This window comes from Diadema antillarum, unplaced genomic scaffold (assembly GCF_040938485.1).
Source record: "Diadema antillarum isolate AM-2024a unplaced genomic scaffold, OU_Dant_1.0 seq00001234_RagTag, whole genome shotgun sequence".
Taxonomy (NCBI): domain Eukaryota; kingdom Metazoa; phylum Echinodermata; class Echinoidea; order Diadematoida; family Diadematidae; genus Diadema; species Diadema antillarum.
Window position 1 is genome coordinate 1,497,250 of NW_027272022.1, and position 25,534 is coordinate 1,522,783.

Here is a 25,534-nt window from a genome sequence, read left to right on the forward strand (position 1 = left end):
ATCTTTCCCTCTTAAATCTTATTTTCACTCATTCGTTTCTCCTAACTTTCTCGTTCATTCATTCCTCTCCTGGCCCCATTTTGCTCCAGCAGTATGTCAATGATTGGGTAAAAATCATTCGATTATTTGCCAATTCATTCTTGGCTATTACTATGGAATGTGAAGGGGAAGGCTTGAATTTTGGCTCCGAGATAAAACAAAAAGTTCTCATCAAATCATGTCCCTATTAACAATGGAATATTCTGGGAGCATACCAGATATGTGAATAATGCAGCAGTTAGTTATTGTTTTTCTATGTGTGTGTGTGTGTGTGTGTGTGTGTGTGTGTGTGTGTGTGTGTGTGGTGTTTTTTTTTCTTATACGGGAAGGAGTGTGGTGTGTATATATTTATTTATGTGTGTTCACGTGTTCATGTGTGTGTGTGTGTGTGTGCGTGTCTGTGTGTTTGTTACTTTCTTATTATTTATCTAATAAATCTATCAAAAAATGATTTTATCCATAAGGCGGTGAGATGCAACGCGTTGCCCTCTACTTCCCTGAGAGTGAGGTGTTGGATATCGGATCAGACGACATGGTACCTATCGTTTGGGCGGGTAAGTTTCTCACTGTTTCTTGGGACACTTTTTTTTTTATTGTGTTTGTTGTCGTTGTCTTTTACTGTCGTACTTAAAGTCTTTTGCAGTAATATATTTGAAGAAATGCGCTGGGTAAAAATAAAGTGAGAGAAAGAGAGAGAAGGAGATTGGATAAGAGAAGAAAATAATGAGAGATAGGATAAACAAAAAGACGAGAAGATAATTCTTTTACATAACCCTAACTACAAATATGTATTCCTTCAATTCTTGGGAGTTAACAAGTAGACATAAGTATCTTGCCAATTGTGTATTAGATATTATGAAAAGACTCTTGTGTTTATTGAACACCTGTACACATATTATACCATTTACACACATTTACTATGATTTCCACGTACCCTTGTATGCCCTTTGTGCTGACATCCACACACCCGTGTACCTGCTAACACGCATGCGCCCCTATTCAAGTTAGCTCTTTTGCAAGCTATTTGTGTTTGTTTTGAATTGTTGGTTTATCAGGATTTCCCCCTTAAAGCCACCATCCTCATTGAGAGGGAGAAAATAGTGGAAATGAATAAAACATAATAACACATAGCATTTTGTGCGTTGATATCATCATACCGTAACTCTAGCTTAATTTTCATATTGTGGCCATCCATCCTACAACACATAACCTTCATACAGTTGCACTCAATTTGCATTGAGTTGCGCTTTAACGATGTAAAGAAATGTAGAGCATCCCGGTACATAACAGCAAATAAGGCATTATCCACATTATCCATTAATATGTTATTCAGTAATTCTTGCAGCCCACATTCTTGGTGACCCCAATCGTACAGGCGCCGAAAAAATGAATGGAATCATCTTTTTATCTATATCCTTCCCTCCATGATTTTGGCGTATGCGATAAATCTGACAGCAACCAAGCATACTAGTACTCGCTCTTGTGAAGAGAATAATCCATTGCAAACTAATCGCAAATGACCAATTACCTCAGTAGTGGCTGGGAAAATTCTGTCTAGAGTCACAAGAAGGTTTTTGTTATTTCGTTTTCTTTTGACATAGAGATAAGGCTCGCTGGATGGGCTTGTATGAGACATGCTTCTTATTGATTGATGTACGTTCCCACTGCCTATTCTTGTTTTATTTTGTTTGTTTGTTTGTTGATACATATTTCTACTGTAAATTACGAACTTCCAAGAAAGTAATTACTTGACCAGCCTCATAATAGAAAGATGGATCCAATTTCTGGTTCGCTTCTTCCCTGGCTCCTCGAACGTAATGAAATATCATATTTCTAATGGCTGGTAGGCAGATAGGACATTAAAGGGACATATCCATATCTTCTTCTCTTTCCTAGAGAGAATGATAAAGGGGTAGATCGAAGTGCAGAACTGAAGAGAAATCCAATGGATTGATAAGGTTTAACACATTCGATGTTTTGGTCAGACAGGCACACGTCTTTGCATAATACAAAACTAATGCTATTAGAAATAGTATAGTAGCAATGGTCATATATTATTCATGTTGTTATGATACAATAGCGAAAGTAACGATGATGTGTGTAACGCTTGGTTTGTAAAATACAACACAAATTTGAGAAGACCGCCGAGCCTCTGGCAGCTTTGTTCATGATCAAATTTTAAAAATGAATAATTATCTTTATAAGAAAACATTTTACACCTACCGCAAAATCTTTCACTTCATACTATATGGACGTCTCTTTGCCTTCGAATGTGTGTAGGCCTACAAACTGTCATTCACCTGTTAGAGAAAAAGGGATGGACATAATTATTCAATACGGAGAAATTGAGTGTGACTGCACATAAGAGAGACATAGAGTTCAGAGTGGAATGAATTTCAGTATAGGTAGGCCTACCATATGTATGATGTTGGTTATTAGCGAAGGGGAATATGAAAGCTTTTTCTTGAATTGTATCAACTACGGCTGGGCCTTGTAATACTATCTATATACAAATATTGCTTATACTTTCTTATCATTATTCTTTTATCATTGCATCATTGCAATCATTCAATGCACTCATCTGTATATAATGTTCGTCAGTTTATCATTATTGTTTCAATCCCATTGACTTTCAATTTACAATCCGCCCATCAAATGGAACAAGGAATCATTTGAAAATATACAAAATCTGAAAGTCAAGAAAGGCCTGTCAATATGTTGATGTATATCCCTTTAGACAATTCGTTAGTGCTGTCAAATCTACTCTATCTGTGGCACGATTGAATCCAATTAAGCGGTGGTACATTCGAAACTCCGTCTCTTTTCCACGCACGACTGTGAGCAGTGGCTTCCATAATCCGATCTGTAATGATGTATTCCGTCACTGGTTCAACGACATCATATTAAAGTTGACAGTGTAGACGGTCAGAAGAGATGGAGAAACTACGGAACGAAATGACAAAAGTCATCCAGAGAGACGTCGTAGCGCTCATTGTTTTGTCGTGAAATAAAATAGAGCGTAACAGTAATTATTCTACCATTCGTCTCCTCCCCTACCACCCATCTACCCCCCCCCCCTCCTCCTTTCCTCGTGACATTTTCGCACTGAGTGTTGAAAAGGCAGCTTGCTCAGAGCCAGTTGCTAGGAGAGAACCGATTCTTATGGCTAACACTCGGAAATGTATCATCGCCAGCTGTGTGGGTTGCATGTGATATATTCACTGTCATGGATGATTTAATCACTGAATACTAGACGCAGAGAGCTGGTAACAGTAATGAATGACGTCATGCGGGGTCCATAAAGTCTGTGACGTCACAGTGCCCACAAAATAATGTCATAACACTTTGAAAAGACAAGCGTGGAAAGTTTGTTAATTATCGCCTTGGATTTTCTTGAAGTTTATTCGCGCAAACGTAGTAACGACGACATAAAAATCATTATTAGAATAATCTTTTATGACATTTTAAGAGCTCTTAAAAATTGTCTGTTTTTATTCACGAATACTGTATTTTAGAAACGATCTTCAGACTTTCTTCTTGTGTTGCAACATATTCATGCTCTACTGCATCGTGCTGCATCTGTAGGTATTACTACAGTCACAAGTGTAACTCCACGCATTTTCTGCTGCCTTTTTGGCGTGTATAGAGTCATGAATTTCACTGGATAAAGATGCACGTTATACGAGATAGAAAATTGCGTGTGTAGAAATTACTTCCATAAGGTGTAGCCTGGCGATTACTGAAAACTTTGTACTCTCTTTCTTACCTTGTCAAAAGCTTATAGGAAGATGTGTCGTTGTCCTCAAACCTTCCTCTTTAAATGTCCCACCCATTGCCGTTCTCGGTAAGCCAAGTTATGTATTTTCTACCTCTCAAAAAGCGAACAATGCACTAAGAGCTGAAAAATATGGGAGCTGACGAATACCTGTGTCTGCTTGGATAGACAGTTGTAGGGCAAATAGAAGCTCGAAAATCCTTCCTTAAGCTTTTTTTATTCATTTCATTCGGTCATTGCATATAAGATCCAGACGAGATGGAGTTATGGGCGATGGCATAGGGCGATCGAACGGGCATTCTGTCACCCACATCCAGTTATCCCCCCTGCTCTTCTTCACGGCTGGAGCGGAGTAATAAAACGTTTAACCCCCGAGTGAGGGGGGAAAAAGTGCATCGCACACTTTTACTGACGACAATGGGATACAGAGTGGAGAGAAATATGATTGTCACTTTCTCTTTTCCACCCATCCTTTCTCAGCAGTTTTTTCCTTCTTTTTTTTTTTTTGTTTCTTCCCACTTTCCGCCGTTTCCCTCGGGATGAAATGTACTTTTCATTCCGTTCTACGTCAGCTGATGCAAACCACGCAACATCGCTCCTCGAATATTGGGGTGTGGGGGAGGGGGTGGAGGAGGAGAAAGAAAAATCTTTTGCATGGTGTAATCACTTCTACAAGACCAGGGGAAAAATATGAAAAATGAGAAATGAAAACGGATACCTTTACCGTCGCTATTAAAAATAGAATGAAAGACTTTCCATCGTTGGACGTGTAATCTGGTCTTTACTCGTGTATTTGTCATGCCGAAGGTGCCGCCTTCGAGTGTCATTTCCGCCAACAATAAAAAAAAAAAATGAATAAAATCACTTCAAATGCGGCAGTGCGTTGACACCGTGAGAGTCAAAAGCGCCTCAGCAATAACACTGGTAACGCTTCCTTACGTCACAGGCATCACAGCCTATGGACTTTCATTTGCGCTTGACTGCTTCCAAACAATGTCTAATTTTGTCTAAAAGCTGTTTGCATATCGTAAAGATATTATTGGAGAGAATGAATGTCGGAAAAGCTGATACTATAGTCATCAATGTTGGCTAACTATGATTTTCATTTTCATGCAGTTAATATGAATGGATTGATTGTAATCAAACGCTAGTCAAAGAAATGTATCAGAGTTCCCTGACCTTATTGCGCACGGGGTTTTCCGTGCGCCTTTTACAACACTACAAAGTGCAAAGGAATTTCAGACTCTGATTAGGAGTGTGTTAGTGATGTCAAAAGTTTCAATTAAAGACAGGATTCTAATCAATCTTTACCGACCGTGCACTGAACAAACTTACAATTAATCTTTTGTTTGATATCTTTATGGAAGTAGGCTATATTATCCTGATTATGGACAACACCGCAGAGAAACAATGGATGAGGATTATGCAAAAATTTTGGTTTGGCTAACTCTCTCAGTTTTTTTGAGTATTTGGTTTCGGATTTGATATGTGTGATCATTATATTACCTAGATGTGAAAGATTTGATTTTTTCATTGTTATGAAATGTGTTTCATGGTAACCTCATATTTTGAATGATAATCATATGATAATGTGATTTCAGTTAATTTTTTTCAGATTTTGGGGCAATTGATTTGAAATTCGGCATATGTGGCTGTTATAATATGTGGGTGTGCACAATTCATCATTTGTTCACGTTGAACATTGAGTCGTTGTGGTAACAGTATCCAAATTAATTGTTAGCTGAGTTTACATTCTCGGTGTTTGATGGGGTATTAATCACAATGAGTGATAGTTTTAGTTTTGATTTGTACACATGCGCTTCATCTTTTTTATTTTCATGCTGACGACAATGATGATTATGTTCTAAGAGGTTAGAGGCTTAGGGTTGGGGGTCGGGTGGAAATCCAGGAATCTCGTACATTTATGTTGATGTATTTTTTTCAGTTTTTGAAATTAATGTATGAATATATTTATAAATGAAGTCAAGGGTTGGATGATTATATTGAAATTGTAAAGTGTTTTTTTTGTGTTTTGAAGATTGATAAGGATTACGGAGTCAAGGGGTGGGGATCAGGGGTTGAGTGATAATTTTTTAATGATTGTTAAATGTTTCTTAGGGGCAACATGTGTGGGTTCACATGCCTACAGGCAATAGTAAATGTATTTACTTTTGTGTGCCCTGACCCTCATATAGTCTCCATTCATTTCATTTTCACATTGTGTAACGTGTACAGTACAGTGTATCCTTTGTAATGTTCATTCTGGTTTTTGTTTCATGTTTGTGATGTTAATGATATGTATCCTATGTTCTTTACCTGGTCGAATAAATAATAATAATAATAATAATAATAATAATAATAATAATAATAATAATAATAATAATAATACATTGTAATAGTATCCGTCTTAGGCAGTTAAAATTGTGTTAGCGATTAAAAGCCTGCTCTGCTTCTCTTTCCAAAATTCTTACCGTTGCAACAGCTGCGGCTTTCGAGTGTGTGCTAGTTCTTATTCCATGGAACATATTCATATCGCGTGATTAAAAGTGGGTAAAAACAGCAAATGATAGAACGAGAAAACACTGCTTGATGATTATTATCATTATGTTCACCCGTTCACATGCCAAATTTTCTTGTCAGCCACTTGCTAGATTCATCTCCCTGCCCCCTCCCCCCCGGAACGATATGAAAGAACGACAGGAGAACCGACGAGTCACCTATGTATTTGATTTAGGGAAAGAAAATTCTATTGAAAAATCGTGAGTGGACTTTTAGTGCTAGATAATTTACCCCATATAGCAGAGTCTGGAAAGGTTTGCATGGTACTCGTGAAGAGTGAGCAACTTTATCTATTTTTCACGCTTATTTGAGAATAACGCAGTACATCATGCCGAGAGAGAACGTTAAATGTTTTAGGATTCGATATATCGAGGTCAGATGTTCGTCCTAAATAAATTTCTCTCTTTGTCGTTCTCTCGCTGTTACTAGGGAGCTTTAGATTTTGACGCGCGGACGTTTGAGACGACGAGTGCGCTGGACGTTCTCCTCTCCCTGCGTCGTGTGGAAAAGTAGCTTTAGATTACGCTGGGACGCAACGTATAAAAAATAAAATCGCGCCCCCATATGATCAGTGCATGAAGAAGCTCTCTACGTTGCAAACTGTGCGGACGTAGAAATAGCCCAGTACGCGTAGTAAACAACTCAGGCGACGCAAGCTAAAAATAGATTGACTTTACGCGCGCTACTGCGCAAGCTCAGAACATGTTTTTTTCCTTTGAACGTCCGCGCGTCTAAAATCTAAAGCTCCCTATTGTAAAGCAAAAACTTGTCTTGTCAAAACATGCTTTCTCAAGGGATTCAAGTTAATCACAGCTCTTTCACGTTTCACCGGTTTCAATGAAAACTCTCTGTTGTACACAAAACGACTGAAGTAATTTTTAACGCTGAACTGCTGCCATTGCAATTTCCGACGAATTTGCTGTAGTAAGTTGAAGGGCGAGTTACCGTCCACTTTAGGAACCTGCGCCAGAATTACGACGAATCTGTTATTCGTATGTCAAATTTTTGATTTTTATATCCAGCAGTACAAGTATCTAGGCATCATGATATAGAAATTCAAACGCTTCAAATGATTATTAGACCTGCATTCAAGGTACATGGCAATGTGTTCGGACGAAGACGTGTAAACATTTCTCGGAGCACTTTTATAGCATCGATTAAATCAAATTGCGGTGACTTTAAACTGTGTGTGATTCTGAACAGATCACACAAAGGAAAATACAACCGTTCACTGGCTATGACGCACATGTAGTTAGGTAGAGAGGGAGCATGTGTGTTAGTGTATGTGTGTGTATTTCATAGAAAATGAAATAGAAAGACAGACTGAAGCACGGAATGAGACAGGGAGCATGAGAAAGGGGAGGGGCCAAGAAAGAAGAAGGATGAGGGATCGCGAAAATGCATTCACATAGTAATAAATAGAAGAGACGTTCCATGAAGAGCATGCACGGAGAACCGAAAATCGCTGTAGCCTCTCTTACTTTAAACATTTATTGTTACTCCAAAAGTTCTCAATCAGGATTATACTAGTTTTTATCCATGTTACTGTTCAGTGAAATCTCGTACTATCCAAGCTTATATTGTACAGGGACTGTGACATGGTAATGTGGCTCGATTGGGGTAAAGTTTGAAATCAAGGAGACTTGTTCTACTTTGAGAACACTGAGAGATTTTCACCTGTTCTGTGCCGTAACAAGGGAGATTTCCCTCGTATTATGTGTGATGTGGATGACGCTGTGAATCACCCAGATACATGCATATGTCTGAGTGGTGCATTCATAATTTATCTATTCAATAGGAGTACTTCATCACTACATGGTGAAGGGAAGTAGATACACGCAACATACCTATGAAAATGGAAGTGAAAGTGACAGTAATGCGACCATCCAAATCATGCTTTGCATTCAGTAATGGTCGCCTAAATCTTTATTGGTTTGATGGATAATCCGTTGGTCTCCATTCATCATGTCACGATGCATTTTTGAATGAAAACGAACTTTTGATACAAAGGAGTAATTTCCAAGTTATATTTACGAACATGTATCACATGATTATGACCGCACACTTAGCCGTTTTGCAAGTCCAAATTCATCAAAGATTTGTTTTTTCGCTCGGCAAACGCAGTAGCTGACCAGATAAAGCATCCTTCAAACAGCTTATACAGACCCTTGTAACTAAGTTATGACGAGGTTGTCTCAACGTCGTCGCTTTCTTCCTTAACAGGTGGTTTCGTGCCCGTCGATCACCTGACGGTCGTCGACAAACCCATCCTGATCGCCAAGGCCGCCTTCCTCTCCGTGTCCGTCCTCAGCGTACTCGGCATCATTCTCGCCGTCATCTTCCTCGCCTTCAACGTGAAGTACAGAAAGACGAAGTATGTCACACTTTCGTGTACTCTGAATTCTAAGGCTCATGGCACCTCAATCATGTATTCAAACTCATGGCCATATTTTCCCTGACTACCTATTAACGAGATATTCCATTACCACCCGCATTGGGCTAGAGGCTTTATTCGCATCTGTATTCATAATTCATTTAGCCTCAGATCCCTTTAAGGTCCCCAATCTTCGAAAGCAACAGCAGATTACTAACGTAGTCAAACTTTGTGAATGCATTGATAACTAAAGTTATTCTTAACCGTCAGAAATCTCGCCCGAGGCTGAAACGAAAGAGGATCAATTAATGTAACCAGGCTAGAGTGCAGGTTTGATGTATTTTTAATGCTGGTCCTGCTGGTAGGGACACGTGCTGTGGACAACTCGCTGCTAGGGTCCATCGATAATTATTATAACCATCCTAATCAGTATTCATGAGGTAACGGGGCTTTTCATCACTTCTCGTGGTTACCATAGTTACGATTTGTTTTAGGTCTGCTGAGAAAACATATCCGTAGATTTGAGTGCCGTAGATATAACCTGCGTGCAACGTAGTCCCTATTCAAGATTATACATGTTCGTGTAAAGTTTCTCTGCATTGTAATGTAACTCTGGTATTGGAAGGAAAACATCTTAATCTCCATGACGATTTAGAATAAGAGCATCTGTTACACCACAGTTGACGATATCTCAGCGTAAGCGCTCAGTTCCCATTGTGGACAGAGAAATTGCAACGTGGTTATACGATGGTCAGACGCGATGTTGCCGTTTTAGCTTCCTTCACGGATTACCAACAAGATAAATCATGTTTTCACTGTTTGATGAATCATGGACAAATCACTGAGTGCTTGATCTCTGGAAAACCTTGTAAGGTGTATTAACACTTCGATTAAGTTTCATTATAATGATAATAACAATGATAATAACAATGATAATAATAAGAAAAGATAACAGTGATAGTAATAATCATCATAACATGGTCTCCTTTCGCCCGGGTAGCCTCTTCAATGTTGCCACTGTCCTACCAAAGGGCTTTTCAATTGTTGTATTGTCTCTCTGTTGACCCCAAAAGTTATGGTGACTGTGATTACCGTAGCAGCACTCTGTGCTTTCTGCTCGTTTCCATGGTGATGGAACACATTACATGTATGTAATTGAGCCTGTTAAATAGCAGGGTGCTTTCCTCAAATCCAAGGAGGCAATGATGCTTATAGGTGCACTTGTCATTGTGTGCCCAAGCTATCGCCGTGATAATTCTTCTTGCTGTTCTGATAGGTACTTCGCTTTAAAAAAGAAATATGATTCCTGCTTGCGTTCGTCTACCCTTTCTGACGGTCGCCTAAAATGAGGGAGTGAATTACGTGGTGATTATCACCGTCATTTTTCTTAATATTTAAAGAAATGGGGATAGCATAACACTTTTAATAGTTCCCTGGAAGGTAATGATGTAGGGTAAAAGACTTACAAATCGGCAACTTGCCATAATTATTGCCTACTGACACAGATATAAATCGACGATAAGAAATAATGAGAGAAAGATAAAGACGTGTTGTTAGTCACTCGACGGTCGTTTCATACACAATGGAAATGATAGAGTTCTTTGTAGCGGCAGTCATGTCATTAGATTTGGCTCACCTAACAGTTTATGGGTGTTAAAGACGTAAACCCCTTTGCATGCGTATACGCTGATCAGCTAGTATGTGTCATTCACACACAAAATGGCTTCATTGCAGTCGAGCGAAAACAACTCGCTCCGTGTCCCTGGTCATAAGTGCTTATAGTTCATTTCTTTACGTAACTGTTCGGTACCTAAAAATGCAAAGAAGAAAGATATCATGGTACAGTCCCGGGAATGTTATCTCGGGATACTATTGGGTCTGTCCCGAGACAGTTTCGGATCTCATGCTTAGAATACCGAAGGATCTCGTCTATGAAACGAACCAAAGTGTGACAACGATCAAATAATTGGTTAATTCTTCGTCTCGTTATTGCTCCGTTCTGTCCCATAGACAAACAGGATGCCCTCTTAAGTCAATTCTAATGTCTTTCATATATGAGTCATAAGTAAAGCAATCGCTTTACTGTAGTGGTATTTTTACTCAATGTATTCAAATACTTGTGGTTAGCAGATGTTGAGGCGTTTGCTCTCTTGTCCAATCCATCCCATTTTCGCCAGTTATTTCAAGTATAATAATAAAGAAATTACACATAACCTATAACTTATTCTGAATCTTTTAGTTGCTCAAACATGGAGGGCAAAAACGTTTAAGTAAGGAAAATTAGTTTCGTGATTGCCCTTGAAATGGGCAGATCTAGGACTGTAAGGAATATATTCAAATATTTTTAGCTATTCATTTCACATGTTTCAATTAGTTAATATGCTCTAATCATGTTAATGCTTTCGAATCCAGTTTGCATGCCTTACTTGTTGCTATGTCGGTCAAGCCGCGGACAAGTTTTCTGTTGTCAGAAACAACTTTTTTAGTATAGATTGGGTAATATTCGGATGTCACGATACAGAGTAGTAAGCTTTACTGGAGTAAACCTTATTTCTCTTTCGAAATCTCCTGAACGTTTTGCAATGGCATAGTGTTCGTTTTTAGAGGCAGTCATGAATATCAAGTAACAGCTTGTTGAGGTACTCCCCTGTTATATGCTTTTCTCAAAATGAAACTTTGTTACAAATCCATCTTCAATATTATGACATGATACGTATATATATATTCTATATAAGTGTAATTTTGCTGCGTAAGATCATCACGTATAGTTATACTTTTGCTGTGTTTCTTTAAAAATACAAATCTAATTAAATAAGTCTCTCCTATCTGGAAAATGATGCTTACTGTCGTGTTCACATTTTATGCATGTATCCACATCAAAGGTCATTTCCTGATCGCTGGTGCGCGCAACTGAATTCCACGTAATGACGTCTATTCGGTAGGAGCAGGTTGAATATTCGACCTGATCACAAGCATATTCGAACAATTGTATGCCTACAACAAAGGTTGTTCCTAACAACCGGGAAGCTTTCCCGAGGTTTCTCCGCAAAACAAACTAGACTTCATGAAGGAAAAAGTGAATGAATAGATGCCAGGTTATCGAGGGAAGCGTTTGATAGGCTAGTTTTTCAGAGGATGATGTTCGTTAATCCAAAAATGAAAGGATGTTTGTCATTTCAAAGGTTCGTCATTCTGAAAATGTAAAGACGGTGCGTACTAACAAACCTTCGGAATAACGAACCCTCGGAATATAAACGAACTGTAATCAGTTTTATGTATGCAACTGTATAAATGATTATATTTGAAATATGGTAGTAAACTGGCCTACTTGAGAATCTTACAAAACAACCTGTTGTTATTTTCAAATAACTATCAGCGAGAAACCCTTTCACTTACCCACGCTTAGATACATCAAGCTATCAAGTCCGAACCTTAACAACATTCTGGTGGTTGGTTGCATGTTGGTCTACACTGCCATCCTCTTCATGGGGCTGGACGGGGAGAAAGTGTCCGAGGCCAGCTTCGCTCCTCTCTGCACGGTAAGACCCTGTAGTTATTGTCACAGTGCGAATCGACACCGTGCTCAACTTGGTGAGCAGAGTAAAATCACAGGAACAACATTGTATACGGATGGGATAGGAGTCGTCAGAAGGTTCGAAAATCTTGGAGAAATACGTGGGAGTTATAATGAATTCATTCATATTCATTCTGGCAACTCAGCCAACCACTGTTTTCTACCCTGTTTTATATATTCTTTAAAGTTATCTCGCCTAGATACACCAAGGAGGTATACCTCCTTGGTAACTGTCGTTAATGAATTACAGAATGCTCCATTGTGCTAATGTAATTGAATACCTACATTAAGCTAATACGAGTAATCCAGACCGGATCCAAAAATTTGCTTGTCTGTCATATGTGAAAACGACGCGTGAGACGTGGTGCGCGGTGATTGTGATTACAAATGAAATGGTACAAAAGATTGGAGAAGCTTATGCAAATTTGTACTGGTAGATGTTCACAGCGCTTAGTTTGCGTGGAACGATGAGGGTGAGAATGTCTTTGGTGAAAACGATCACCAGTAATGTTTTGAAGGAAGCAAGATGCTCAGATAGAGTATGTAATCAGATTTTGACTGTCTGTATCTCGTAATGTATTTGATTTGAGACTTGGGCGATGATGATGATGATGATGATGATGATGATGATGATGATGATGATGATGATGATGATAATGATGATGGAGGAAGTGTAATGGTTAAGATTCCCATCTGGTTTGCATGTTTGGGTGTTAATGGTGCTCATAGATAGTAGAGAGTCTCCTCATCGTTAATCCATGAAGTCATAAAGTAATAGCAAAGATGAAGCGTTCACTGGTGCTGGTTGCCAGATGTTTGAAAAAGACAATACAATTCCGTCACATGTGTGTGATGGACAGGACATAATTGAGATACACTGTATGGTAAACCGTTTGAGGAATACGACAGGAGTGTTCTAAACGTGCATCAATTCCGGAAAGCCTTCGTTGTGAAAAGGCATGTACAATATCAAAATGTTGTATCTGAATACTTAAAGGGAAATTCCAGACGATTTTCATAATTTCACATCATGTAGTATCAACAGCTCCATGTATAGATTTGTGGAATTGTGGTTCTTGAGCAGAGAAACAATACTTTGAAAAACAAACAAAATGTTTGACGTTTTTTGTATTCATGAGCTATTCGTAGGGATTCGCAGAGATACGCTGGAGATTTTGGACATGTTTAAAAAAAAAAAAATCGGCTCCAGTGTATCTCTGCGAATCCCTACGAATAGCTAATGAATACAAAGAACGCCAAGCATGTTACGAACTATTCTATTATCACCAACGGATGTGAACATATCTTCAAATTTTCAAATTTGTTGGACATTCGTTGGGCATTCGTTGGGCATTCGCTGTAGTGTGACGGGGCCTTGAGCCCCAACTCATGCATTCTAATGGTGACTCTGCCATGTCATCATCCTTGTTCATTGCAATTTGCTATAAATTTCGAAAATATCCTTATTCTTCATCCCAGTTATCGTAAATTTTGAAACTCTGTCCTCAGTATAACTAATTTATGGTTGTTCAAATGTAAAACTCTGAAAATCATCCGGAGGTCTCCTTTAAAGTGAGCAAAATTACACAACCATAATGGGAGTAGCACACATTGTTTGTGAGATTTATTTGCTCAGCGACACAATCAAGATGCAAGAGAAAAAGAAACCATGCTGCATGCAAGAATGCAGATCCAACACTGGCTGTCGGGGCGGAAGCTCGGTGGTCAGGATCAGACGTTGTAGGTTCGCATCCTGCCCGAGTATGTATGCCCATGTTGTTTTTTTAAATCGTGGCTACTAAACTATACTAAACACTGGTAAATTCGGCACTTATTTACGTCGATGGAGGGCAATTTGTCAATTAGTTGCAATATCAACACCGCGCGTGATTGATTATCAAAATGGATGTTATAAGTAAACCGAGGCACTGGAGAATCTAGTAACCAAAGAGTTGAAAATGCACGGATGAATATGACTATGATTTACCGTACTAGAAGATATAAATAATGGATATACTGGTATAACCTGAGGCTTCTATACACGCTTGACATGATTGAGCGAGGAGGGGGGAGGGGGGGGAAGGGGGAGGAGTAGAGGAGCGGATAACAGCCGCCTTCCATCATTCGACTCTTCATCTGAGGTTTGCACGGACAAGGCTGGAGACCTGCAATATATGGTGCAGATAGCCATGTTATAGTGGAGGAGATTCCTTGTCGCACTTTATTCCTGGGTAAAACATAGTCAAATAGTATTTCCGAAAAGCTACTGTGATTGCGCGGTGATTACAATACATGATACGGACAGATTGAAACAAAAGAACGATTTTCTCTCACAGGCAAGGTACTCACGACATGCAATATAGACGCTCCTGTATTGTTGTTATTGCTATATATTTCCGCTAAGGGTAGGGCGTTTTTGTCGACGAACATAATAAATAGAATAAAAGGGTTCGACCCGAACAGTCTGGTCAGTTTTGTTAGCTTCAGTTTAACGCTAGACTTATATGTACATAGACATTCGGAGAGACATGCATTTTCACTCAGTGGCTCGAATAGAAACTGATTTGAAAGCGGATGAGAAAAATACGTGGGTTTTTTTTTTCCCCAGATGCCTTTTTCAAACAAGAATTTTCTAGGAAGTGAAAGCAGCGTTCCAATCAAAATGAATGCAATGGTTTTCTTCTTTTTTCCTTTTTTTTTTTTGCCGTCTGCAAGTCGTAAAACGGTCGTTTGTGTTCGCCTGAATCTCTCCCAAGAATGAAAGGAAGAAAATTGAAGTGGAAAAAACATCATGCAAATGGATCGAGCGTCTCATTGTACTTCTTCTCCTTTTTGTCAAGGTCGAGGGCATTATTATCTCGCTTTAGACACACGCTGAGCTCAAGGTCGAGTGACCCTGGCAGGAATAGGTGAACTGACGCTAATGTACCGCATGGTCAGAAGTGATCATCATTTACAAGCGCATACACATCAAGAGGTTGCATATATCATAGAACTTAGCTCCATGCATATATGGATTGGTCTCTGTATCTACCCTGTAGGAGGACAGCATGGGCGCTGCGGCAAGAGTTGGGGGAATATCTCTCTCTCCCTCTCTCCCTTTCTCTCTCTCTCTCTCTCTCTCTCTCTCTCTCTCACTATTTTGCTTTATTTGATTGTTTGGGGGTGAAGAAAGGAGAGGGGAATTTTGCTTTCATGTCAAGTTCTCTTTATATCTTCTCTTCTTCTTTTTTTTTTTTTTTTTTGGGGGGGGGGGGACACTCATCACGTTACAATGTCATTTTCATCTCTCTCACTTTTTAGTCCACTTTATTTCTGGCTAAACGCCCAGCAGATGCAGAATGATGCTGTGGTCGAAATTTAATTCCATACTGAATAATGGATTCTGATAAGATGTAAAAGTAAAATGTCTATGTCTCTTTCTTTACAACTCACATTATGTGTGTAACTAGTGCTCTCAGGTTTACGTCCATTTTCCTTTATTCATAACTGATTATGTGTGTGTGTGTGTGTGTGTGTGTTTGCGTGTGTATGATATGTATATATGTTTGTATGTATGTATGTATGTATGTATGTATGGTATGCCGAAAAAGAGCTTTGAATCCGTAGATATTCATGTATACATACACTCGTGCATAAATTCACCTTCGTTAAATCTGAGTGAGTTTTCTTTGTGAACATCTATTATATGATAACATGAGTGTTTACCTATATCAAAAACATTCATAAACATTTAGCAGATGCATTTCTTGTCTGTGGTTTTGCGTTATGTAATGATATATCTTTGTGAAATAATCAAAAACACTGATTTTCCACAGATCCGTGTGTCATTCCTCGCCCTTGGGTTCTCTCTGGCGTTTGGTTCCATGTTCGTGAAAACCTACCGAGTCTATCACATCATCACCCATGCTACGAGCAGGGTTATTAAGCGCAAGGTAAGGTTATCACACGGCATCACTGTCGATTTTTTATACCTGGATTTTCTTAATTAATATAATTTTTGCCAGCTTTGACTCTAATTTCAGAAACCCCCCCTCCCCCCCAAAAAAATAATAATAATAATCCGATTAGTTGTGTATGTCAGTGTAGTGGAATTTTTTGTTGTAATACTAATTGTGCGCTCGATTCTTTTTTCGTTATTCAATCTCTCTAATGTCCAGCTGTTGCATGTAAAGATTTTAGACGAGAAATTTGTTATGTGGATGCAATTGCTAGTAATGTCCTATAAATACATTAGATGGATGGCATACATTAAGGCTATTAAAGCCGTCATTTCCAATTCACAGTGTGTTCTTTCTGACAAATCTCCTTTTCATGGATGTCATTCGTCATGATTTTCGTGAAACTGAAGTTGTGGTTAAGGATTTTAATTCGTATTTTTTGGTGCTCATACAGTCGCATATCCTATTTTACGAAGTCCAATTTGTTTCCAAAAAAACGTTCTTTCTTTACTTCGTTGAAATAAGAAAGGATATTCATTTTTTTTTCTGTTACAGATACTAATTCCTGAAATGAAGTGTTTTTTAAGAAGTTATCAAACACAATCAAACGTTAGAAGCTCTCTCATTATACATAAACGCACATGCACACGCACATTATAGTCTCAGTGTTTTACGTGTGTTGTACATAGAATGCATTTTTCAATCAAAAGATCGAACGACATTTGTTTCTGTTTGAAATCTTAAAGCTACCATATATACCATAACACACACGCATACGCACACAAACACATTCAAAGTCTCAGTGCTTTTTGTGTGTTGTCCATTAGTTTTCTCAATCAAAAGACCGAGCGATATATTTTGTTTCTATTTGAAACCTTAAAGCTACCATATACAGATTATTGTTGTAGTTGTTGTTGCTGTTGTCGTCGTTTCGTTTTCTTATTGTTTGTTTTTGGTGTTTGTTTGTTTTTTGTTTTTTGTTTACTTGCCAATGTAGAATGCAAGAAAAAAGTCATGACCTTCAACGTGCTTTTTACCTTTCTACAGCCTTTCCACACTTTAACGTTTACATTTCTCGGAATATTGATAGTCATCAATTATTCGTAAGTAAGGTTGAACTTCAGTGACCTTCTCCGTGGTGTTGTTTCCATGGATTGTTCTTACTCTCAGCCCTCTGCTCAGCGAAGCAAGTAACTCTAACTGAATGAAACTATCTCAATTCGGGAGTCAAACTGTCATAATGCACTCGACGATGTGATAGAGATATGCTCTTTCACAATATCTGCAATTCAAATGCGTACAATAATCTTCTGGTGCTATTGATAGTGTAACTGTATCATCAAAAGCCTACCGTTGAGATAAAGAAATGATGCAATTCTTTATTCCTGTAATTCATAACAAGTAGACCTACAGATGTAAGTCAGAAGATAATGAGAATCACTAACACATTAAATTGCTTCATTGAAGAACCGATATCAGTGACGCTAAAATTCTTTTATCATGGATTTTTAATCCCTGAGGAGGGTGCATGCTCTAGAGCGCTGAGTTGATAGCCTTGGCTAAGAAAGCGAATGAAGACTGAAAACGGAAGACGGTCTGTAGATGAAGAGCTTGATGGGGGTGGGGCGACTTTTGAATGATAAATGCTTTCCATTTAGAAGCGAAATTGGCCTGCCCGATGACATTTCACGTCTTGCGCTCCTGCTAAACATTCGGTTAATGAAATGACGATATTTCATGCATGCTTACGCGGCCATAGCACGGCATTTTACGGCGGACGCAGTTTGGCAGGCTGCGTAACGTGCGTCCATGCACGCATTGAAAAAGAAAATAAGCCAAACTGGAGAACTTCCATCTTTACATGTGGGCCATTATTTCTGGCTTGCCTGGGAGAAGTGGCTTGGTTTACGTTTTGGGTACAGACTTTCAGGTACACACAGGTTCGCAAGAATACATCTATAAGATAGAAACGAAGGAAGAATAAAACCGAAGAGGAAAAGTACACATCATGTAACACACACACACACACACACACACACACACACATACATACATACATACGTACACACATAATAATTATGCAAATTGCCATGGCAACAACGAAAATGTCACGCTGGATTTCCCCTCTTACTAATTCTGACCGTCTGTCTGCATTTGTTCATTAATTCAGAGTTTCAGGGCACTCATTTCTGTTGGTTTTGTTTCATAGGAACTTCTATTTTGAGCCATTCCAGTTATTCCTCTTTCACTCTCTTAAATCCATCGTATGAATTTATCCATACCATTATCATATAGTCACTCATTTTCTGATGAAATCGTAAAAACTGATTTGCAACAATTTACGCTTTCCATATACGTGAAAAAATTGGAATGAAATTGTGCGATTTGCAGCAATTACTTTGTCTGACACTCTTCTAGATGATAATGAGTTGATACTATCTTTATCAAAGTGGCCGACATTTGTGATTTATCTTGTATAACTGTATCTTTTTCGGCTACTATAAATGCATTTAACCTATTCGTCCGGTTGTGATTACACCTATATAGTTCCTCTTTCTTATCGCTTATGTTTATGACTTTTTAACGCAATATACCAGTGGTTTTTAAATATCGCAGTGAAGTTCGTTCCTGGGGGTAAAGTTTTCTCAGGGCTTCTCCAGCATAGCAACAACCAATGGGTGCGATGTGGGTTCTAGGTATTGATTTAAAGGTATCAGGTGCATTGCAAAGCTCGTAACTGGGGTGACACGACATTTGCTCCTGCGACAGTTGCTCCGGTCTTATTTTCTCCAAGGACTTAGGGTTAGGGTTGTGATATAGAGTTATAGGTTTGGTTTGATGTGGAATAAGAATTAGGGTTAAGGTTATGTTTGTGAGTAGAATTAATGTTTGGTTTTTGATTGCGTGCAGATATTTATGTGCGCATTTGTCTAAGGAATAAATGTCACTGAATCAGTAACTGGTCCACAGACTGAAATGTTCGTCGTCCATGAAATTCGTTGGGTAAGCTGCATATGTCATCTTCGATATCGTAGCAAGCTCAAAGTTAGTGTTGATGTTGTTGTTGCCATTCACTCCTTCAGATGCTCCACGAGTCGACCTTGTTCCTGATGATCGGAGTTCTCCTCCTCCTTGACGTCATCCTCATTGCATTGTGGGTAATATTTGACCCCATGCTTCGCATAGAAAAACGTCTTCCTGTCGAGGTAAGGGCGCCCTCCCAGATTGACTCAAGTCTTGGGCACATAATATTTTCCAGGAAAGATTGTTTAACTCATTGTTGATAGTGCGGCGAAATCAGTTCATACATAAGATTCAGAGTATGAAGATTTATCGAATTTAAAAGGAAGTAAAACCTCTTTGAATAAGAGGGACCAAACGAAAAAGGAACGAGAGAGAGAGAAGAGAGAGAGAAAGAAAGACAAAAAAAAGAAGAAGAATGAACATAGACTACAACAAAAAGGCAATCGGAAACTAGAGAGTGAAATGGAATATGTTGTTTCACAAAAAATTGAATTACAGAGATCAGTAATGTACTGATGTGTAGTACCTTTTGCTGCTGGATAGAAATATTGAACTGAACTGAACTGAATTGAATTGAATCGAACTAAATTGAATCAAATTGAACTGAATAGAATTAAACTGAACTGAATAAAATTGAATTGAACTGAGCTGAAGTGAATGTAATTGAATTGAATTGAACTGAATTGAATTGAATCGAATTGAATTGAACTGAACTGAGTTGAATTGAATTGAATAGCATTGAATTGAACTGAATTGAATTGAATCAAATTAAATTGAATTAAATTGAATTGAATTGAATTGAATTGAATTACAGAGATCAGTTCATTAATATGTACTGATGTGTATTACCTTTTGTTATTGGATGGAAATAAAGCACAATTGAATCGAATTGAACTGAATTGAACTGAATTGAATTGGACTAAATTAGACTGAATAGGATTGCATTGTATTGAACTGAACTGAGCTGAATTGAATTGAATTGAATTAAATCGAATCGAATCGAATCGAATTGAATTGAATTGAACTGAATTGAATTGAATTGAATTGAATTGAATTGAACTGAACTGAACTGGACTGGACTGAACTGAACTTAATTGAACTGAATCGAATCGAATCGAATTGAATTGAATTGAACTGAACTGAAATAAGCTTAATTGAATTGAATCGAATTGAATTGAATTGAATTGAATTTAACTGAATGTCATCACTTAAGATCTTTCCATCTCACATTACAAACGACAGGTGTCCGAGTCTGGTTCGGTAGCGTACGCACCCATCATGGAGGAATGTACGTCGCAGCACCAGAGCAAATGGTTGGTGGCGCTCTACGCCTACAAGGGGCTCCTGCTCCTCTTCGGTGTGTTCCTCGCCTGGGAGACGCGCAACGTGAAGATTCCCGCCCTCAACGACTCGCACTACATCGCCGTCTGCGTTTACAACGTCGTGATCATGAGCGTGCTCGCCGTGGTGGTCAACAACTGGGTCATCCAGGGCAACCACCGCACGATGTCTTTCATGCTGGTGTCGCTCTGTATCTTTATCACCACCACCGCCACGCTGTGCCTTCTCTTCGTGCCAAAAGTGAGGTTCCCTCTTATTGTTGTTCCTTTTTAAGTGTAGACACTAGTTTAGAAATTCATGCAAGAACAATGAAAAAGTCAACTCTCAATAAGCCCTCATGCATAGACTAGGTGCGCGCGTGGAGTACGGTCAGCATCCTCTGTAATAGGTCTGAATACCTGGATGTCCCATTACTCGCAGGGCCAGTGATGCAATGTGAAACACTCACTTTCGGATTGATCGGATCAGGTTTCGAATGATCAATTATTCAAAAACGTTGACGCTGTTGTTGGTGCAACTGGATGTTATTCACGAAATTATAGTAATTCTTTTTTTCACATGTGGAATTGACTTCTCGTTTCATATTAGTGTATGTTTCAAATCCTCTCGTCCAGGATCAGCTGCCTACATTAGCAATGGTGTCCGGCGTTCCACGATGACACTGCATCTCGATGTAGCTCGCTCTTTATATTTCAATTATTTCTACGATCATCAGATATTCACTTTGAGGGCTTATTGAGATTTTAGTTCGGCTCATGGTATATTGTGCACATAACCTATAGGCCTACTTACCTGTGTTTACATCATGTTTGATAACACGCTAATTCATCATGATTGATACCAGCAGGCCGTAATGGTGCCTGGTAAAATGTATACCCAAATGTATTCCTTTTTGCCTCTAGCTACATGGTCGCATTCCTTTCCTTATCCTATTCTCTAGGGAAAAAAAAAACCAACAACAAACGAACAAAAAGAAAAAAGTCTAGACTGGCTTATAGCAAACACTGCCTCCACAATTTTGTTCTGCCCGTACACCTGTAGAGCATAGAGGCCTATAAGGGCCTCGACAAACGACCCTGACCAGCTGGTGTGGTTTGTCCGTGTCATTCAGTTACAGCACGGCGAATTTACACAAATCGTCAAGTATCGTGTAAGCAAGCACTCCATCCATGTGGGTGCGTCGGTTTTCACACAGTGCGTGCAAAATCGATCGTCTCGAGATCTACTTTAACTCTTCTGGCGTTGCGCCAATGACGTCAAGTGATCAAAATTCACTAATCTGGCACTGACTGAAATCAGTCTTTTTCGATATTATACATCAGCTTATATTCATCTATTCCATCTAGATTGCTTTAAATTCTGCTGCAATGAATGATATACAAACAAAAATGTTCACAATGAAGAAAAACATAGCAGAAGGCAAAATTTAATGCAGGTAAATAACTCGCGTTCTCGAAACGAAAAATATCAAATACCGTGTACGTGATTTAAAAGAGAGAGAGAAAAGGTAGAATAGAAAAACACACAATGTAACTAATACGGTTCTTTTCTTTCTTGCTTTATCGATCATCTTTGCCCTTATTTGATCAACATTATGACTCACCTTATCAGTATTATTAGTATCATTATCATTTCCGAGAATTATCCTTGTTAGCCCCTTTCCTACGAGAGTTTGAAATCTTCTCAGACTCTGGGTAGTTTCCATCAGATATCCGTAAGCAGTGAGTATAATGGTGCTTACGGAACATCGCATGACTAATATCATCTTGAATCATTCCATTGATTAATTTATTCCAGCTTCATGCTATCCGAATAAGCGTCAGCAGCGATCCTGTGACGAGATCAGTGGGGTTAGAGGTCAAAGGTCGGACTCGCCGCTTCGTCATGGACGAGTCTACGGAGCTGAAGGAAAGCATCTACCGAGCCGAGATTCATATACGAGCCTTCCGCAGGGAGAAACGCAAGGTGCGTGCGCGCGCAGATGCACACTCTCTGTGCGTGTATATGTGTGTAATGTTTAGGTAAAGGGTGTGTGTGGGTGTCTGTGTCTGCCGTGTGTATCGAACAGGTGGTGATGACGTATAGCGCAACATATTTCCTTCAGACAATAGGACAAACTATTAATGTCATTAAGGCAGAACATGATGGAGAGGGATCATCCATTATAGTCTACGATTATGAAAATGCATGCGCCACTGCACGACATATGTATTTTAGTGATCACACGGTGACGAATGATTCAAGACATTAAGCCATATTAGTATCACAATGATTCAAGCCTTAAAGTTCTTGTGTCATTTTTGCAAGCCTGAAACTTAGATTCCTTCAATCATATTGAAATAATAAATTGGAAACTTCTTTAAGATGAAGGGGAAACAGTATTATAGATTTACAGTGAATCTATTCGAACCGGGAGATAAATGCAACCATTATTCTCAGTACAACAGGAAAGCGTTTACTCGAGGGACGTGGGGTTCGTGTTTCGTATTTTTAGTTAAAAAAAAAAAACAACCTCTAAAGTGTGCTACTGTAAAATTTCATACAAGGGGGAAGGAGGCATCATTCTTCAACCATGCACAATTTCGTGACGTTTGCAAAAGGGGCATACGACCTTTAATACCCCAAAGGGTACCCTGCCACACTTTGTAAATGTTTGTAGTCAATTTGATATTAGCAGTAGATATGGGTAGCATGACAAAAATAACGTTTAGATTTATTTGACATGTCTGTAAGGGTTCCATGACATTTGCTCCTGCGACAATTGCTCCCATTAAATATCTGCACGCTAAGACAAACATAAATTCTGCCCAGAAACATAACCCTAACCCTGACCCTAATTCCCACATTAAACTGGACCTAAAATCCTATCACAGCCCTAACCCTACCCCTAAGTCCTAAGAAAAAGTAACACCGGAGCAATTGTTGCAGGAGCAAATGTCGTGTCACCATTTGTAAGGCACTCTAAATCTGGAGTTAATGAATCTTCAAGCTGATAACTCCAAATTTGCATTTTTATTTCCATCCAGCTTGATTCCAAGATAGCGGAGCTAGAAGGCATCCTGAAGATGCTAGAGCGGGAAGAACAATACCGCCTCGGGAAGATGAGTGAGTACGATCTCGACTCGACGGGACGGGAGCACGAGCTCCAAATGTTGCTCCATCTTCCAGAGACGCCCATCGACAACGAGGAGTCGTGCGCCGTTAACCGCTTCGAACACGAGTACAAGCGCATGGTAACGGGAAACTTGGGCGCGGTAGGTCGGAGAAGCAGTGGGTATGACGCGAAGAGCAGGCTGGGAAGCACCGAGCCGCGCCGAAGGACTTCCGTTTTGCCCTTCCGGAGCGTGGCCTCGGAGAACAGCTTCCATCACGCGCCGCTGATGGCGCGCTTTAGCACCGACACGGACGAAACGAACTCCGATATTTGCCCCGATCTGGATACAGAAAAGAGCACGGTGTTGGAAAGGACGTATGGCACACTGAAGGGGTCGCGAAGTGGTGGGAGCAGCGATAGCTTGTCTTCCAAATTGAGAACGATGCAACTCCGCGATGATGGTGGTGGTGGTGGTAGTGTTAGTGGTGGTGATCATGATGCCAATAACCCTAAGGAAAAAGTGAAAGAGCAGGAGGAAGCGGAGGACAATGAAGAGGAGGACGACGATGATGACGACTTGGTGAGAGACGAGGAAGTGGACGATGAGATTGTAGACAATGACGAGGACGATGCGGACGAGATGACCGCACTAGCTCGGCGATGGAGCGCCAGTAAATGTAGCAGCGCAGGCTTGGATGACCCAACCACATCGGAAGCCTCCGAAAAGGAAGCACTCAACCCGGACGAGCGGACACTGATCACTGAAATGCAGGACTTGCAATTACGACTTTTACAGTTAAATGGCAAGGCTAACATGATATATTATGTATGATGTACATAGCTGTATTTCCATATCTTTTTGTACAATGAAAGACTCGATTTTTGTATCATTGAAAAATTCTCATTTATATTACACCCACAGTGTATGCTACGGGTGTCGAATCCAGCTCATGACTTTGTAGATATCATGTCTCTCGGTTGCGTGTCGGTAATGTCAGAATGCCACGGTACACGTATGTAGACAGTCGAGTAATTGCGTCCGATGTGGAAATCAAATGCGAACAGGTTTGAGTAATTTGCATATATTTAAAGCAAAAATCCGCAGATACAGGATAGGTGGCGCCACCCATAAGGTGTATACTGCTATAGTTTAAATAACGTGACGAACTTTAAAGAAAACTTCCCAAACTAAATGTGCATGGCATGCACATGCACTGGTCCTACTCTATCGAAGAATGTTAATGGAAAAATCACGACATTAGAATGAGTAATACCATTCAAGATATGCCATTTTTTCCTCTCAAATAACACTTCGCTGATTTCGATTACCACCAATTACCACCGGAAACGATACTCGTAAGATGTTTATTTAATGGTATCTTGACGTAGTGACTCTCAAAGGTTTACCAATGGTCGACGTCATTCATTGCACCCGAGCACGTGACAGATATGACGGTACTAGACTTGCCTGAAATGGACTTCACTTTTGGCAATGTGACTCGGACAGGGCGGGTATCTGTTAATTTGCACCTTAGGGCAAATGTTTAAAAAAAAGAATAAAATAAAGAGACAATCATCTTATTGTCATTACAACCACACCCTCTTTGATACACGGTGACAGTGGGTGATGCCCTTTGACCTTAACCGAGATTCCGCGAACAAGAAACGATGAGTTCAGATGCGCTCTTTTCGAACTGCTTCTTGTGACCTGACCCGGAGTTTAGTATATGTAAAATAGTGATGATAGTTACAGTAGAAATCGTAATAATGGTAACAATAAGAATGATAATAGTAATGATTATAATGTGATGAT

General features: G+C 39.4%; 1 protein-coding gene across 1 annotated transcript in view; it reads left to right on the forward strand.

Annotated features, from left to right (window-relative positions):
• Positions 1 to 25,260, forward strand: part of LOC139745109 (gamma-aminobutyric acid type B receptor subunit 2-like) — a 146,945-nt gene extending 121,685 nt beyond the window's left edge. Inside the window, exons 9-16 of the mRNA XM_071655529.1 lie at positions 504 to 593; positions 8,597 to 8,747; positions 12,154 to 12,286; positions 16,140 to 16,256; positions 19,346 to 19,468; positions 20,529 to 20,867; positions 22,425 to 22,592; positions 23,654 to 25,260. Coding sequence (XP_071511630.1) covers positions 504 to 593; positions 8,597 to 8,747; positions 12,154 to 12,286; positions 16,140 to 16,256; positions 19,346 to 19,468; positions 20,529 to 20,867; positions 22,425 to 22,592; positions 23,654 to 24,553 — 2,021 coding nt within the window. The 3' untranslated portion in view covers positions 24,554 to 25,260. The remainder of the gene's footprint in view (positions 1 to 503; positions 594 to 8,596; positions 8,748 to 12,153; positions 12,287 to 16,139; positions 16,257 to 19,345; positions 19,469 to 20,528; positions 20,868 to 22,424; positions 22,593 to 23,653) is intronic.
• The last annotated feature ends 274 nt before the right edge of the window (positions 25,261 to 25,534 follow it).